This window comes from Hypanus sabinus, chromosome 16 (genome assembly GCF_030144855.1).
Source record: "Hypanus sabinus isolate sHypSab1 chromosome 16, sHypSab1.hap1, whole genome shotgun sequence".
Classification (NCBI taxonomy): domain Eukaryota; kingdom Metazoa; phylum Chordata; class Chondrichthyes; order Myliobatiformes; family Dasyatidae; genus Hypanus; species Hypanus sabinus.
Genome location: NC_082721.1, coordinates 69,998,410 through 70,015,616, shown reverse-complemented (window position 1 = coordinate 70,015,616; position 17,207 = coordinate 69,998,410). Strand labels below are relative to the sequence as shown.

The following is a 17,207-nucleotide window of genomic DNA, read 5'->3' as shown; positions in this document are numbered from 1 at the left end:
TTCATTTTTTTACCAACAGAGCAATGCCATCCTCTCTTACCTTCCTGCTTGTCCTTTCAATACAATGTATATCCTTGGATATTAAGCTCCCAGCTATAATCTTTCACCCATGATTCAGTGGTGCCTACAACATCATACCTGCCTATCTGCAGCTGTATTGCAAGTTCATCTACCTTATTCCATATACTGCACACATTCAAATGTAACACCTTCAGTCCTGTATTCACCCTTCTGATTTTGTCTGCTGTTTATGTTACAACTCATCCTATTGACTGCAATTTTGGCCTCTCAGCAGCCTCTCCTCAGTACACATTGTCTCTGTTTGTAATCCAGCCTCATCTTCAGCACTGTCATCCACCTTTCCTACGATACTTCTTGCATTGAAATACAGACAGCTCAGAACACTAGTCCCATCATACTCAACCTTTTTGATTCCTCATTTTGTCTGAGGTCTTAACAATGATTGCCTCCACAAAATCTCCACTAACTGTTCTCAGGTTCTGGTTATCATCCCTTTGCAACTCTAGCTTAAATCCCACCTTGCAGCATTAACAAACCTTCCCGTTATGATATTAGTCCCCTTCTAGTTCAGGTGCAGCCCGTCCTTTCCGTACAGGCCCCACCTTCCTGGAAAAGAGCCCAATGATCCATAAATCTGATGCCCTCCCTCCTACACCAACTCTTTATCCATGTATTAAACTGCATAATCTTCCTAGTTCTAGCCTCACTAGCACGTGGCATGGGTAGCAATCCTGAGCTCACAATGCTGCAGGTCCTGCCCTTTAACTTCATGCCTAACTCCCTGAACTCCCTTTGCAGAACCTCATCACTCGTCCGCCCCATGCTAGGAGGACCACGACTTCTGACTGTTCACCCTCTCACTTAAGAATGCTGAGGACTTGATCTGAGATATCCCAGACCCTGGCACCCAGGAGACAACATACCATCTGGGAATCTCTTTCTGTTCCCCTGACTACCAAATCCCCTATCACCACAGCATGCCCCTTCCCCCACCTTCCCTTCTGAGTCACAAAGACAGACTCAGTGCCAGAGACTCAACGACTATGACTTTTCTCCGTTAGGTCAACCCCCCGACAGTATCCAAACTGGGGTAATGACATTGGTGTTGGTGATGCAAAAAGTCTAAATAAACTCATCAAAATGGCTGGATCCGTCCTTGGCTACAACCTGGACTCTTGAGTTTGTGGTGGAGAGGAGGTCACTAAACAAACTGATATCCATTGGGGACAATCTGGCACATCCTCTCCATGACCTACTGAATAAGCAGCATAGCACCCTTAAAACAGGCTCACTCAGCTCCACTGTCACAATGATCATTACAGAAAATCTTTCCTACCAAATGCAATAAGCATATACAACAATTATTATTCTATACTTTATTTTAGTTAATATTATTGTTATTATATTTATTATTATTGCTAAGTGCGTTTTTAAATGTTGCTACTCTAACAAAATAATTTTCCATTCAGGTCAATAAACTGCTTATTAATATTATTGTTATTACTTACCTGTTCTTACCGGATGGTCACAGGGTACTCTGCAGGATGGCTCCTTAACCTCTTTCCCCTTTATGACTGTCACCCAGTTTCCTGTATCCTACACCTTGGGTGTAACTACTCCTCTATATGTCCTACCTATCACCCCCTCAGTCTCCCAAATGATCTTGCGCTAATCCAGTTCCAGCTCCAACTCCTTAACACAGTTTGTTAGAAGGTGCAACTAGATGCTCTTCTTGCAGTTGTAGTCGTCAGGGACACTAGAGGTCTCCCTGCCTTCCCACATCCCAAGAGGCGAATGTCACTATCCTGCCTGGCATTTCTACCGCGCTAGCTGAGCAGAGATAAAGATGAGAAGGGAAAAAACTTAAACTTTTTTTCCCTTTGCTCTCTCTGAGTGAAGCCTGTCTTCGATAAAACCTCAAAAAATTAAAGCCTCGAGATCATCACTCTATCTATGTCCACTCCGGCAATGGTTGCCGCTGTTACCATTTCTTTAATTTGCTCTTAGTAATCAATCCCAAACACAACTGTTTGCTGGTCAAAGCTCTTCTTCGCTGCCCTGACCCGCTGCTGCCTTTTTATCCTTGGGCAATGTAGTCCCCTCCTCTCCAAACTTCCGATGTCTGGATTAGCCCCTGGACAATTTCTCTGCTGCCTTTTATAGAAATTTGTAGTTTTTATTATATATTGCAATATACTTCTGTTGCAAGTCAACAAGTTTCACAACATAAGCCTATGATATTAAACGTGATTCTGATTTTGATTTATTAAAGGCAATGTAGAGCCTCAAGTTGACTATAATTGTGATTCTGCATCCCCCGTACCTGTCCGTGGTCTCTATTATTCTGAAGCCTGACATAAGCCTGAGGCTCTATACCTCAATTTCTTGTTCGTACATCGCACCATTTGGGACTCAAGTTCAAATTTGACATCTTCAGGTAACCCATGTTTTCTGTTTGGTTCAAAATGGCTGACTCTGGTGCAAGATTCTCCAACTGTAATATTAACCCAGTCTTTCTCCCTACCAGAAAATTATGTGTTGGGCATTTACTTTTGCTTTTAGTCTTCACAGCTTTAGCCTTCATTTCACAACTTCAGTTAATTTATTTAGCACCTCCCTCTCTCGTTAGTCAAACAATCAGATGGTATCATCTGAGCAAAAGTGGCCCCACTCTACCAGTGGCCGTCCTTTTTGTGCTTTCTTTCGCTCCCTCACCCTCTCACTAGCTTATAATTAACTTGGTTTCTCACTTTGCCAGTTCCAACAACATATCTTCAAATTGAATTAACTCTTTTCCTTTATCCACAATTGCACCCTAACTTACTGGGTGTTTCCAGCAACTTCTGATCCTATTTAAGATAATCTGCCACCTGTAGTTTTTTCTCTCTTTTTCAAGGAAACGGAAAGAATAGACTGAGTTGTTCTAGGTTACAAGGTGCTAAGATTGGTTTTGGTATGAGTGGCTTAGCTATGGCACCTGACAGGCTGAAGGATGGAATCTGCCACTTTCAGAAGGGTATTATTAAGTAACTAATTGGAGACAATATACACTTAGATACACTTCTTGTATCTCCAAACCATTGCTCAAGTAAGGCAGAAAAGAGAAGGCAAATGATGTGAACTGGATTACACTTCCTAACAGTGGTACAGATTGATTGGACCAAACAAACTCATTCTGCAGTGTAGAAATGTAAACTAACACTGATCAATAAACAACTTGGAACCTGCTTGGTGATGCAAAGTCAATGGAAATTTCACTTGGATGAAAAATCCATGCAAAAGAAAGGTCTGCTGAATTCTCAGCGAGAGCTTGTTTTCTTACACAGAGTCTCCTCCTCCTCTCACCCTTGCTGTTCTGTGTCTCAAGGTCAGCACCTCTACACTTGTTGATGACAGAGCCGAACCCTTTGAAAACTCATCTCTACAACTGTCATAGCCAAAAAGTACAGCACAGAACTGGAACTGAAACAGTAGCGCAAGATTAAAAGCAGCATCTAACTTCTTAATCACACAAGATTACTAATAACTAATACCAAAATAAAATAACCAGTCTTTAGTATTAAACTGACTCCTTGGCAAGAAAGCTGTTCATTTTCTAAGATTATTTATGCTAAGCAATTTTGCTGTGACCTTGGCTCAGCTGGACCAAACAGTAAACTTACCAAGAATATAATAAGCACATGACAAGATTAGGACTTATATAGATTCTGAAAGTTTTGGAATACTTTACAGACCCTACGTACAGGCACTGTTTGAAGTGAATTTGCAATGCTCATTATTTTACCATTTTTGATATTCCAAACAGAAGGCTCAACCGTCAAATCTTTTCCCTTTTTTGTAATTTATTTTTTATTGAAGTTCATCAAACAAACATTTCCATAAGATGTATTTCAGACATAATCTTTTCCATAAGTGAATCTGTAAAGAATAAGATTGGGAATAAAAGGCCTCCAAAGCAAATGGTTGACATTTGAAATTGTCACAGCAGTAAAATCTTTTCATTCCTATTTCCCATTCTTTCTTTATAGGCCAAAAAATAATTCCCTGAACAACTTATCCAATTAAATTGTGGTGAATAGTTGACTCTGGAAATTCTCAAAACACAGAAGTTTCTGTACCTTTCTAGTACAGAAATCATTCCATTTCCCAGCTTTTCATAACAGCCTATCCAATTTTCTCACAAAAACACCTCTATGTTGCTCTCATATCCACCTCATATCATTTACCCAGAGTTTTAAATCTATCTCCCAATCCTTGAACTACCACTTGATAGAAACAGCTTTCATCTCTCTATACCTAATTCAAACTGGTGTTGATTTTGTACCTTTTTGTCATATGTACTCTGAAGCTTCTTTGTCTAAAGGGAGTAATGCTTGAAATCTAGAAGCTGAAACATTTCTTAAAGCCAGGGACCACTCAGGAAAATCATTTCATCCGACTTATCATCAGATTACCACACATATTCCCACCAAGGAGTGACAAGCAGAACCCAAAACACTATTGCAGTTATTGATGAACCCGTGGTTAATTCAGTTTCCAATTCAATGCCAGCCAACACAAAAATCCACTGCAATTCCCACGTGTCATTTAAATCAATGTAGGAACGAGATGTCCAATTTATGACCCAGCTGATCCCACCAGCTCTCTCAATATTTTCCAAAAATCCCATTTTCGGTTAGAAGGCAATACCAACCTTGCAGTGATAGTAATATCCAATTCTGTGTCATCAACTGAGAAAAAGGGCTGCTGTGAAGCCAAGGTAACTTCAAAGCTTGGCAACACTGGTAAAGATACAAATAAAACAATAATATTTACTCCCATGAACAATGCAAATAGCTCTAAAGGACTTAGACAATGAACATTTATATCATTTCTCATCATGTCATCTTCAAAAATCTTTACAACAAATGGATTAATTAGTCTGTGGGGTGCAAAAATAACAACCAGTGATTTATTCAGATTCCATTTAATTTAAGTTAGCAGAACAGCTAAATTTGGATCTCAGTAATCTAATCATATATGCTAAGCCGCATAGGGTGTTATTGAGATTAAAGACAAACGCATCTGGGAGATATTCAGTAAATTAGACACCTTTCCTACTATTTTGATTCTGGAGAAAAATCATCATCTGAAATATTTTTTATCTCTCCATAATTGCTGTCTGACCTGCTGCGCATTTCCAGAACTTGCTTTTTATTGCAGATGTCTAGCATCTGTGCTATTTTGCTTTAGAATATATTTAAATAGGTGGTACAAAGGATGTCTTAGAACATTATGTAGAAATGTTTAAAGAAGTAACTTTGGAAATTGGGGTCTTAGCAGGTGAAGGATTGACCAATGATGATGGAACAAAGAGATTCCTGGATATTTAAGAAGCAGGTGTTGGGGAAATGTGGATACCTCAGAGGGGTAGAGATCTAGAGAAAACAATGGAGCTATGGTGGGATAAAACCAAGCTGAGATTTGAAAATAATAAGAATTTTAAAGTCTTGTGATTGCATATCCGAATACCATAATAGATAAGAAAGCAGAGGGGTGATGTATGAACTGAATAGTATGTGTTGTGATACAGAGCCTAAAACAAGACAAGCTACAAAGCCTACAGTGATATTAAAAGTCCACTAAAAGAAACTGTTGCTGATTATCATTTCTTCAGCGCCCAAGGCTCAAGATAGGGAAGAATTGATCTTGAGGCCAAGACCAGGCTCAGGTTGATGGAAGAAGAGAAGGCCTGTTATTGAACATTATGACTTGTGGTGGGTGTCTGGAGAGTTGGGACTGTGCCCAAAAACCAGGACAGCCACTGGAAGGTTGTAGTAAGGTTTGAGTTCAGCAAGACCACCATGCTGGTGGTGACCCCTCTGGCGAGCTGGTTAAGTAGAAATAATTAAACATGACCTTCTTCAGTTGCAATCGCTGTAAAGGTCTGGGAATTGTTGCAGCAGACTGCTTTAAGGCACCAACATGCATTGGTAAAGAACTGTTGTTGCTCTTGTTCAAATTCCTGCAATGTGAGTGCAGTTATGACTTCAGTCTCATAGATGTGCAGCTGGCTTGAAACCGGCTAGAGGGTGTCATGAGTTGGGATATTTACAGAGTTGGGAGGAACCGAATGGAACATTATGAACTGAATTTCATACAGTACCTTCAAGCAAAATACTTGCTTTAACATTCAATTGTCAAAAGGCGTATAAAGGTGGGAATAATGTATCACACAAAAACGTTCTGCTCTGGGTTTCTTATCAGCTATAACCTTTCTATCAGAGGAAACTATACTTTCACTTTTAGTTTCAATCACTACGTTTAAATACAATGTTTAATGTCCTTCAGCATATTCCTTCACTTCAAATCGAGTTGTGAAACTTGTGTTGGGGGCATCTTCGTAATGTGCAAAAATCTTGCATATTCCAATACTGAAAAATACATCTGATGAGTTACTTAGCAGTATTAAACCACTGAATTATATAATATTTATATTAGGTTTTGAATAATTGTGGTTCACAAATCAACTATTACTAAAAATATTTTCTCCTTTAAATTCTATAGAATGAATAATCCTTGGGTCTTGCTTACATCCACATAAAACACCAATGTATATGATAGTAATTCTATAATAAATTCTCCATTATAAAAATAAATATTGCAGATTACTTAGGGATAATTGTTGATGGATATCTCTCTCCTTACTACTGTACCCAATTACCATGGGATATTCTAAATGTCACAAACAAATTGGATTATAACACAAATTGGAAACCTATCGAGGTTATTGGACACATTAACTTTAGTTTGCAAGTTGAAACTCAGTTTTAGAAATTAGGCACAGTCTATTTTAGCTGAGAACGTCAGACTACTTTTGCCTGAAATACACAGGAAATGGTCCAAAGTCAAAAGGCCTTTGGAAAAATAAATTAATTATTGGGATCGAATTCATTGTGAAGTCTAGGAGTGGAATAGGCAAAAAGAAATCAAGCACAGGACGATCTTTTGCTTCCTTGTCAAGCCCTTTAGGCACTTGTGCCTTATCTAATTTGATTTGAACTAAAAATCTAAAGTCAGGAAAGAATTAGAAATGGGCCAAACCAGGGAAGGATATTTAAATAATAGCCAAAAGGTTTTTGTTACTGATGTTAGCAGTTTAATCCAGATTTATTACATAAATTACATTTAACTGCGGTAAGATATGAACTCAGATTTCTGTACTTTTAGTCCCAAATGTGGATTACGTCCTAAAATTCCAATGTCTAGGGAATAAGTAAACATATTCTTTCATTACACTAGTGTTAGGGGAGCCAGCATTGGATACCCATCCACAACACTGCTAACTTGCCCAAAAAGCACAAGAGCTGGAGAGCCTGATCTGCCATTTATTAAGATTGTAGCAAACTAATCCTTTTAGTTTGCACTGGACATTGCTATAGGTTAAAATTTGTACAAATCTGAAAAAATATACTGTACAAAATGATTCTGTTTCTGTAGTTCTGAGGTAGAGAATTCTAAAGATTCAATGGCCCTGAGAGAACTTTTTCTCCAATTTCAGTCAGAGGCAATTCCTTATCCTGCAACCATGCCCTCAGTTCAAGATTAATGTGAAACGTGAAATCTCCCAGTATCCATCCTCCTAAAACCCCTCACAATTTGATACCTCCACCTGCTGCAAGACTCCTGCTGTTTGAGATTTATCTCATATTTCCATCATCTGCAGGCGTATTTTCCACTCCTGCTATTGGGTTCAGTATCTGCAAAGCTCTAAAGTCAAAACAGATTTTAAGCACTATCTGATATACGTAGGAATAAATGGTACCCACACTATAAAGTGGTTATACTATATCCGCCTACTCTTAAAGAAACTATCTTACTTCCCTGTGCGGTCTCTATGCATGGTCTAGCAGTCAATAGCCAATATTTGAATGGTGGGATTCCCCCTCCCTATCACGAAAGAGATACATATAGCAAACAAAGTAGTTTAAAAATAGTTTATTTTTAATTATACAAATTTTAGACAAATAGTTCTTAACAGACACTTCACAATCACGGAGGATTTCTGGTTTATAAATGATTTCTGAATTACAAAAGATTAATAAAATGCAAAGAATTTCCAAGCACAGGTAACATTCTAATGAGCTAAATGAACACATCACCCATATTCTTCTAAAGTACAGGCCAAATATACTCAATTTTTTAAAAATTTAAGACTTTTTTCTTTAAGGCAAGGATTGACTTAGTGACTATTTTGCTATAGTGCCTTCTGCATCTGGGAAACAAAATTGTAAGCAGTTCCAAGCTATTGTTTACATTTACCTATAAACTTGGCAGCTTATAGAAAGATATAAGCAGCACTGGGAATCTGCTGTAATGTGTAGACCATGTGTTAACCCATGCCAGCTAGATTCTGAGAAGATGTCAGTGACCCTGAGTCCATAGTCAGAGAATTCTAAAGCTGCTTCAGGCTATGATTACAGGAACTAGAAACATGTAACGTAGGCATTAAATTATTAGGTACATAGAGGATAATGATCAACCAAACTTAACAGAAAGATATAAGAGCAACAAACCGGTAGAAAGTTCAAATTGAAAATTCAGGAAAGTAGTTTGAAGTAAATTTATTATTAATATGCATATATGCCACCATATACCAAAAGATTCATTTTCTTGCAGGCATTTGCAGTAAAACAGAGAAATACAGAAGAATTAATCCAATGTGCAAAAGGAAATTAAATTGTGCAAATAATCATTAAACAACCAAATAAGTAAATATATAGATAGATAGAAACATTAGTAAATAAAGAAATAAAAAGACAGATAGACAGATAATTCAAACGGAGAACATGAGCTGCAGACCCCTTGAAAGTGAGTCCGTAGGGTGTGGAATCATTGAGTGTTGAAGTGAGTCCAGGCATCCAGGCTGGTTCAGGAATCTGATGGTTGCAGGTAATTGCTGAACCTGGTGGTCTGGGATGTGAGGCTGCTGTGTTTCCTTGGCAGCAGTGAGGATAGAGTGTGGCCGGGATGGTGGAGATCCTTGGTGGTGGATGCTGCCCTCTTGTGGTAGGGCTCCTTGCAGATGCGCTCAGCGGTGGGGATGGTCTTGCCAGTGAGAAAACAAGTTGGGGTTTAATTCAGCCTGCTGCAATGCGATGGCTCGACATTCTCACCAATGCTGTATTATTATGTGTTGACTGAATGAAGTATTTAATCATAAAAGTAGAAGTACTGCATTAATTTATTTGTTGCGAAATGGGTACTTTTATGAGTTTTATCTAACCCAGCTGAAATCTATCTTCAGAAATCTTGGTTCAAATATCCAGTGCAGATAGCTAGGTTTATATCTGTTCTGCACCAGTGTTTTCACCCATCACCTAGCAACTATTGAGCATTGGTCCTTCAGATTCAGATTCAGTTTATTGCCATTTAGAAACCACAAGTGCAATGCAGTTAAAAAATGAGACAACGTTCCCCCAGAATGATATCACAAAAGCATATGACAAAACAGACTACACCGGAAAATCCCACGTAACGTTTGGCAATCCCCAATCCAGAGTCCGGAGAGGCTGCTGCGTATTAATATCGCGCTACCGTCTAGCACGTTCCCCAGGAAGGAGCTCCAAATCCACCAGACAAAAACAAGACCAAAAACTAAAGCTACAAGACCTGCACAAAACCACAACAGTGCAAACAATAGCCTAATTGATAAAACAAAACAGACCATGGGCACAGTAAAAATAGTCCAAGATATTAAAGGACTGTAAGTTCAAAAGAAATCATCACAGTTTCCACAAGTCCCCAGGGTCCCGACAGACTCGCCATCCTACGCTGGCAGCAGAAGGGAGTACCCCCCTATGGACTTCCAAGGCGCCGCCCGACTCAGCCTCACAGACGCAGTGCACAATGGAAGCTCTGTCGAACCAGCCTCGCAGACGCAGCACACACTGAAAGTGACCTGAGTCCGTCGAACCTCCAAGCCGACGACCATCACCTCCGGCACAGCTTCTCCGAGCACCATCCTCTGCCGAGCATATTAAGACGGCCCCGCCAACGGCCATCAGCAACGCGACCCCGAGGTCTTGGGGCCTGTTCTTCCCAGCTGAGTCCCGGACCTCACAGCAGCAGCAGCAATGAAGAAGGTCTTCCTGGAAATTCCCGATGTTTCTCCGTGCTTCCACGTCCGTTTTCAATCGATTATGATTACGCATGGCACCCTGCTTCACAAACAACAGATAATCAGTTCTGGAGTGGCCGCCGCAAGCTGCGTCACGCCGCCATCTTGGATCATCTTCAGCTGAGCCTATTGGAAGAGAAATAGCAAAAATAAGCCCATTATCAGTTCACCAACTGTAGTGAGTTAAATTGATAAGCTATGGTTCCTTCATTGTAATTTTTGTTTCATTATTATTTTTCTTCCTCTCTCCTAAAGTCTTCACACTAAGGTTCAGTTCCACCAGAATCAAACAGTAGCTCTTGCAAACACTCAGTCTTCAGTAAGGACTGTGTGTTACTCAAAATACACACTGAGGATTAAAGGCTTGAGATCATTGGTCAATGAGGCTCTTGGGAAAGGCCAATAAAAGGCAGTTGTGTGGGTGGTGAGGGTTAGAGTGTGGAGCTCAGTGAGCAGAAGCAGAGGCTAGGGTAAGTTTCTGGTAAGTTCCTTTCTTCTTTCATAATTGTACAGATAGAGCAGGAGGAATATAAGCCAGGACAGTGGAACTTTCCTCATTTGGGATGTGGGAAGACAGTATCCCTGATGAAGAACATGCAACTGCAGCTTTTTACAGAACACATTAGGGAACTGGATGTACTCCAAATCATTCAGGAAGCTGAGGGGTACATTGACAGGGGATACAGGTGACTTTCAAGAGGGAGAAGTAGGCTTAGCAGCCAGTACAGGGTACCCCTGTCGTTGCTCCACTCAATAACAAAATAACAATTACATCACCCTTACAATCAAGGATGGTATCAAACCTCAGATAGGGAGGACATCATGGAGGGATTGTCTACTGAGTCAGTGTGGTGGAAGTCCAACACAGGAATGGAGCAATCACTCTGTTGGAAGTATTCTATAGACTTCCTAATTGCATCAATGACACCGAGGAGAGATCAGGAGGCAGATTGTGAAAAGATGCAAAAATAACAGGGTTGTTGTCATGGGTGACTTCAACTTCCCTAATATTGGTTGGCACCACTTCAGTACAGAAGATTTGGTTGTGGTGGAATTTGTTACGTGTGTCTAGGAAGGATTCTAACAGTGTGCAGACAGACCAATAGAGAAGGGCCATATTAAACCTAGTACTAGACAACGAACCTAGTCAGGTGACAGATCACGGACTGGGTGATGATGTTGAGACAGTGACTATAACTCCCTGACCCTTACCATGGCCTTGGACAGGAACAGGAGCAGATTTTATGAGGAAGTATTTAATTAGGGGAAGGTAAATTAAGGCTATTAGACAAGAATTTGGGAGCATAAATTGGGGATGGTTTTTCATGTGGAAAACCAGTGGTGTTCCACAGGGATCAGTTCTGGGAAACCTGCTCTTTGTGATTTTTATAAATGACCTGGATGAGGAGGTGGAGGGATCTGTTAGTAGTGTGCAGATGTCACTAAGTTTGGTGGTGTTTCGGACAGTGTAGAAAATTGTCAAAGGATACAATGGGACATTGATAGGGTATAAGAGGAGGGCTGGCAAATACAGAAAACTGTGAAGTGATACACTTTGGAAGATCAAACTTGAAGACGGAGTGCAGGGCTAATGGCAGGATTCTTATCAGGGTGGAACACCAGAGAATCTGGGGGTTCACATCCAGAGATTCCTCAAAGTTGCAGCATAAGTTGATAGCATGGCTAAGAATGTGTACGATGTGTTGGCCTTCTTTAGTTGGGAGATTTGAGTTGCACAGCTGCAAGGTAATGTTTCGATCTATAAAATTCTGATTAGACCACATGGAGTACTGGAGTATTGTGTTCAGTTCTGGTTGTTTCATCATGGGAAGAATATGGAAGTTTTAGAGAGGGTGAAGAGGAGATTTACCAGGATTATGCCTGGATTAGAAAACATATTTTATGAGAATAGGCTGGGCATGCTAGGACTTTTCTCCAAGGAGAGAAAGAAGATGAAAGGTGACTTGATATACAGTCAATGGCCACTTTATTAGGGACACCTGTAAACCTGCTCATCAATTCAGCCATTTATAAGGCAGCAACTCAATGTATAAAAGGATGCCAAAAGGTTCAGTTGTTGTTCAGACCAAATATTAGAACGGGAAGGAAATATGATCTAAGTAACTTTGACCATGGAATGATTGCTGGTGCCATACTGGGTGGTTGAGTATTTCAGAAACTGCTGATCCCTTGTGATTTTCACATGTGCCAGTCTCTAGAGTTTACAGACAATGGTGCGAAAAACAAAAAAAAGCATCCAGTGAGTGGCTGTTCTGTGTGTGGAAGTGCCTTGTTAATGAGAGAGAAAGAGGAGAATGGCCAGACTGGTTCAAGCTTACAGGAAGGCAAAAGTAAATCAAATAACCCTGCAGGACAACAGTGGTGTGCAGAAGAGCATCTCTGAATGCACAGCGTATCAAACCTTGAAGTGGCTGAGCTTCAGTAGCAGAAGACTCAGTGGCCACTTTTCTCCCTTGAAACCTATTGCAAATCTGACAGATTTTCCTGCCAATAACATATTTTTCTTCCAGATGTGATCACTGTTGTGATGTTTCTGATTTCTGCAAAACTCTCACAGCATGTGAAAATGACCAGAGTTAATGGCTGTGAGATTGGGAGTAATTTGGCTGCTCTCCTTCAAGACAATGCCCGGAATATTTACATCCACCTGAAAAATTTCATGCTTTGTCTAAGTGATAGATAGACAAACATCCAAAAAGTCCAGGGTTTGGTGAAGTGATGTAAAATATTGTTCCTGAGTTGCTGGACTGGATTTATTTTTTTTTAGAGATACAGCATTGAACAGGCCCTTCCGGCACAATGTGCCACATCACCTAGCAACCCACCTTATTTAACTCTAGTCTATTCACAGGCAGTGACCAATTAACCTATTAACCAGAACGTCTTTGGAATTTGGGAGGAAACCGGATAACCAGGAGGAAACTCATGCTTTCATGGGAATTACAGAGAAACCTCTTACAGAGGATGCCAGAGTTGGATGCAGAACTCTGACTCCCCAATCTGTAATAGTGTTGAACTAACCCTACAATTATAGTGTATGCTCTATGTGATGGTATATTGAGATAACAACCATTTGGCAAGAGGAGAAAATTATGGCAACAAAACTTCACTTTAACTCTTCACTGGACTTATTCTTAGACCATCACAGACAGCATAGCCTATTATCGTTGACTCAGCACCAGAGAGAAAATATATCACATTTGTAGAGACAAGCTCTACTGAGAGGCTATAGTTAGCTGTTGGTATGTAACAGAGATCTGCTGGTATTGCATATGGTTTAAACACGCATCAATAGTGAGCACACTTCTGAGATAAGACCAAAAGACATAGGAGCAGAATTAGACCATTTTCCCCATTGAGTCTGCTCCAGGATTCCATCATGGCTGATTTATTTCCCATCTGAACCCCATCCTCCTGCCTACTCCTAGTAACATTTGATGCCCTTACTGATCAGGAATGTCTGTTGTAAATATATACAGTGACTTGGCCTCTACAGGTGTTGGTGCGTGGATAAGGCATTGGTCCAGTGATCTGAAGGTCACTGGTTCGAGTCTCAGCTGAGGCAGAGCGTTGTGTCCTTGAGCAAGGCACTTAATAACACGTTGCTTTGCGATGACACCGGTGCCAAGCTGCTTGGGTCCTAGTGCCCTTCCCTTGGACAATATCAATAGACAATAGACAACAGGTGCAGAAGTAGACCATTCGGCCCTTCGAGCCTCCACCACCATTTTGAGATCATGGCTGATCAATTACTATCAATACCCGGTTCCTGCCTTGTACCCATATCCCTTGATTCCCCTATCCATAAGATACCTATCTAGCTCCTTCTTGAAAACATCCAGAGAATTGGCCTCCACTGCCTTCTGAGGCAGTGCATTCCACACCCCCACAACTTTCTGGGAGAAGAAGTTTTTCCTTAACTCTGTCCTAAATGACCTACTCCTTATTCTCAAACCATGCCCTCTGGTACTGGACTCTCCCAGCATCTGGAACATATTTCCTGCCTCTATCTTGTCCAATCCCTTAATAATCTTATATGTTTCAATCAGATCCCCTCTCAAACTCCTTAATTCCAGCGTGTTCAAGCCCAGTCTCTCTAACCTCTCTGTGTAAGACAGACCTGACATCCCAGGAATTAACCTTGTGAATCTACGCTGAACTTCCTCTACATCCAGGATGTCCTTCCTTCACCCTGGGGACCAAAACTGTACACAATACTCCAGGTGTGGTCTCACCAGGGCTCTGTACAAATGCAAGAGGATTTCCTTGCTCTTGTACTCAATTCCCTTTGTAATAAAGGCCAACATTCCATTAGCCTTCTTCACTGCCTGCTGCACTTGCTCATTCACCTTCAGTGACTGATGAACAAGGACTCCTAGATCTCTTCGTATTTCTACGTTACCTAACTCTACACCATTCAGATAATAATCTGCTTTCCTGTTCTTACTCCCAAAGTGGATAACCTCACATTTATTCACATTAAACGTCATCTGCCACGTATCTGCCCACTCACCCAGCCTATTCAAGTCACCCTGAATTCTCCTAACATTGTCATCACATATCACACTGCCACCCAGCTTAGTATCATCAGCAAACTTGCTGATGTTATTCTCAATGCCTTCATCTAAATCGTTGACGTAAATTGTATATCGGTGGTGTGGAGAGGGGAAGGCTTGCAACATGGGCAACTGCCGGTCTCCCATACAACCCTGCCCAGACCTGGCTGGAAATCTTCCAAGGCGCAAATCCATGGTCTAATGAGACTCATCTATGGCAATCAGTGCCACAGATTCAGTACCCTTTGGCCAAAGAAATTCCTCCTCATCCCTGTACTAAAGGGGTATCCTAGTATTCTGAGGCTGCGCTCTTCTGACTCACCACATCCACTCTATCTAGGCCTTTCAATATTCAATAGGTCCTCCCCCCTCCCCACCCCACCACCCCACACTCATCTAAACTCCAGAGCCATCGAATACTGCTCATACATTAACCTATTCATTTCCTGGATCGTTCTCTTGAACCTCCTCTGGACCCTCACCAAAATATCCAGACAGGCAATTTAGTGGATGCTGAACCGTGAATACTGTACTGGTCTTTTTTGAATAAAATGGCAAAGAAACTCCTTTAAGGAAAGACAACCACATATCCTGGGACCATTTATACCTAAAACAGTCTGTCTAATTACTGTCACACTTCTTTCTGTCGAATTTGCTCTGAAAAATTTCAACGCTGAGTTTCTTGCAACGTACTGTCATTACTTTTAAAATCTGTAGTTCATTAACTGTTTGAACATTTGAGATAATGCTGATTAAATTGCAAGACTTTCATTCTGGGATGTGTGAACGTAGAGCTGTGCCATTCTCTACTAAAATATACTTTATGGTCTCAATTCTAAGTGCTTCTCTCACAACACTTATACAGCAATGTTACGTGGTTGTGTAGTGAAGGTATTTATAAAACCTTTCAACTATAGTTACCAGTTTGAGTTGTTGTGTAGATTGGTTTGTCAGTCTGGAAATAGATCTGTTCTCTTTGGTGTGAAATAAGGATAATACTCTGCAAATTTAAATGTTCTGATATTGCTTTGAAAGATACATACTGACCTCCTCTGGATTCACTGGAGTTTTTTTTTGCAGGTATCTAACAAAAATTTAAAAAAAAATCAAAATCAGAGTGGTCCACCCCACCAGCCTTCGCATCCAACACGTAATTTGATGGAACTTCTGCCATTTCCAATGGGAACCCACAACCAAGTTCATCTTTCCCTCCCGCCCCACTTTCTGCTTTCCACAGGGATCACTCCCTAGGTGACTGCTTGTCCATTCCACAGATCTCCCTCCTGCCACTTCTCCTCCCAAGTGGAACAACTGCTACACCTGCCCCTACACCAGTCACACAAGATCAGACCTGCACTACACACTTTTATACCTGGTATCTGACAGATGGTTAAAAATTCTTTTTTTGCTTACGCCACCAACCTGAACCACAGACCCCAGACTCACGGAACGATTATTGTGTGAACTAATAGGGCATTCGTTCTTATTCAGCAGCGTTATTTCAGGTAACACACTGTGAATTTATTGCAGAATTCATGATCAAATGCATGTTCTCTGATCTCACCAATGCCCCCCATTGTCTTTCCAAAAAAGCAGTAAGCCAATCTCTCTTACATGGATCCTGTTCAGCTCCACAGCTGAAGAGGGACAACTATCATTCACTCTGCAGCTGATGAATGGTATGTGTAGGCTGCTGATTCCTTGGCGTGTCCGTGCATTACCACTAACTCTATCTTCATTCTTAGATGACTGGCTTACAGAGCACGCCTCCTCCACCTACTACCTGGGCGAGCTCATTCACATCGAAGCTTCTGTTTCCATGATTAACCACGTGCCCCTGAAGCTCTACATTGTGGCCACACTGAGCTGGGACAGGGACTCTACCCCGAGATACAACATCATTGATCACCACGGGTAAGTGCAATTTCGGTTTCTCTAGCATGTAACGTCTCAGTGTGTTCTCATGTCCCTCTTGTTCAGATGCCTTCTGGACAGTGCCGGGGCTGACCATGAGGTGGACAAACTCCACTTTGATCAGGATAACTTCCGCTTCTTTGGAAATTAGAGTCTCTTGGTAAGAAATTAACTGTGGGTTGTAGATGCTGGCAAAGTTTCACAGAATAAATAACCTTGTTCAACGTCTCCCTCAGATTTTCATCAGTTGTCGTTTGAAAGTTGCTACAGTTGATCAGAGCGATTCCATGAACAAATTTGCACTTTCCAGAAAAGCAGAATAGGTAAGCTGTATTTCATCACTTTGCTTGTGGCTGTCATGGCTCACACAGTTGATCAAGAATGTTTTTTTGTTTAGCTGGTCCCCATTGAATGAAAGCAGCTTCAATGTCTGTGTTTCTTGTCACCTGGGTGACTGCGTAGACTCAATGGAGGGTGTGTTTGCCTCTGGGGGTTGGGGGAGGCTCTGCCTAAGGCTGATATGTCAGTCATTCCTC

At 41.0% G+C, this 17,207-nt stretch overlaps 1 protein-coding gene across 1 annotated transcript in view; it reads left to right on the top strand.

The window, feature by feature from the left end:
- The window catches only part of LOC132405913 (zona pellucida sperm-binding protein 3-like), a 55,851-nt gene extending 39,029 nt beyond the window's left edge, over nt 1–16,822 (top strand). Inside the window, exons 8-9 of the mRNA XM_059990892.1 lie at nt 16,503–16,671; nt 16,738–16,822. Coding sequence (XP_059846875.1) covers nt 16,503–16,671; nt 16,738–16,822 — 254 coding nt within the window. The remainder of the gene's footprint in view (nt 1–16,502; nt 16,672–16,737) is intronic.
- The last annotated feature ends 385 nt before the right edge of the window (nt 16,823–17,207 follow it).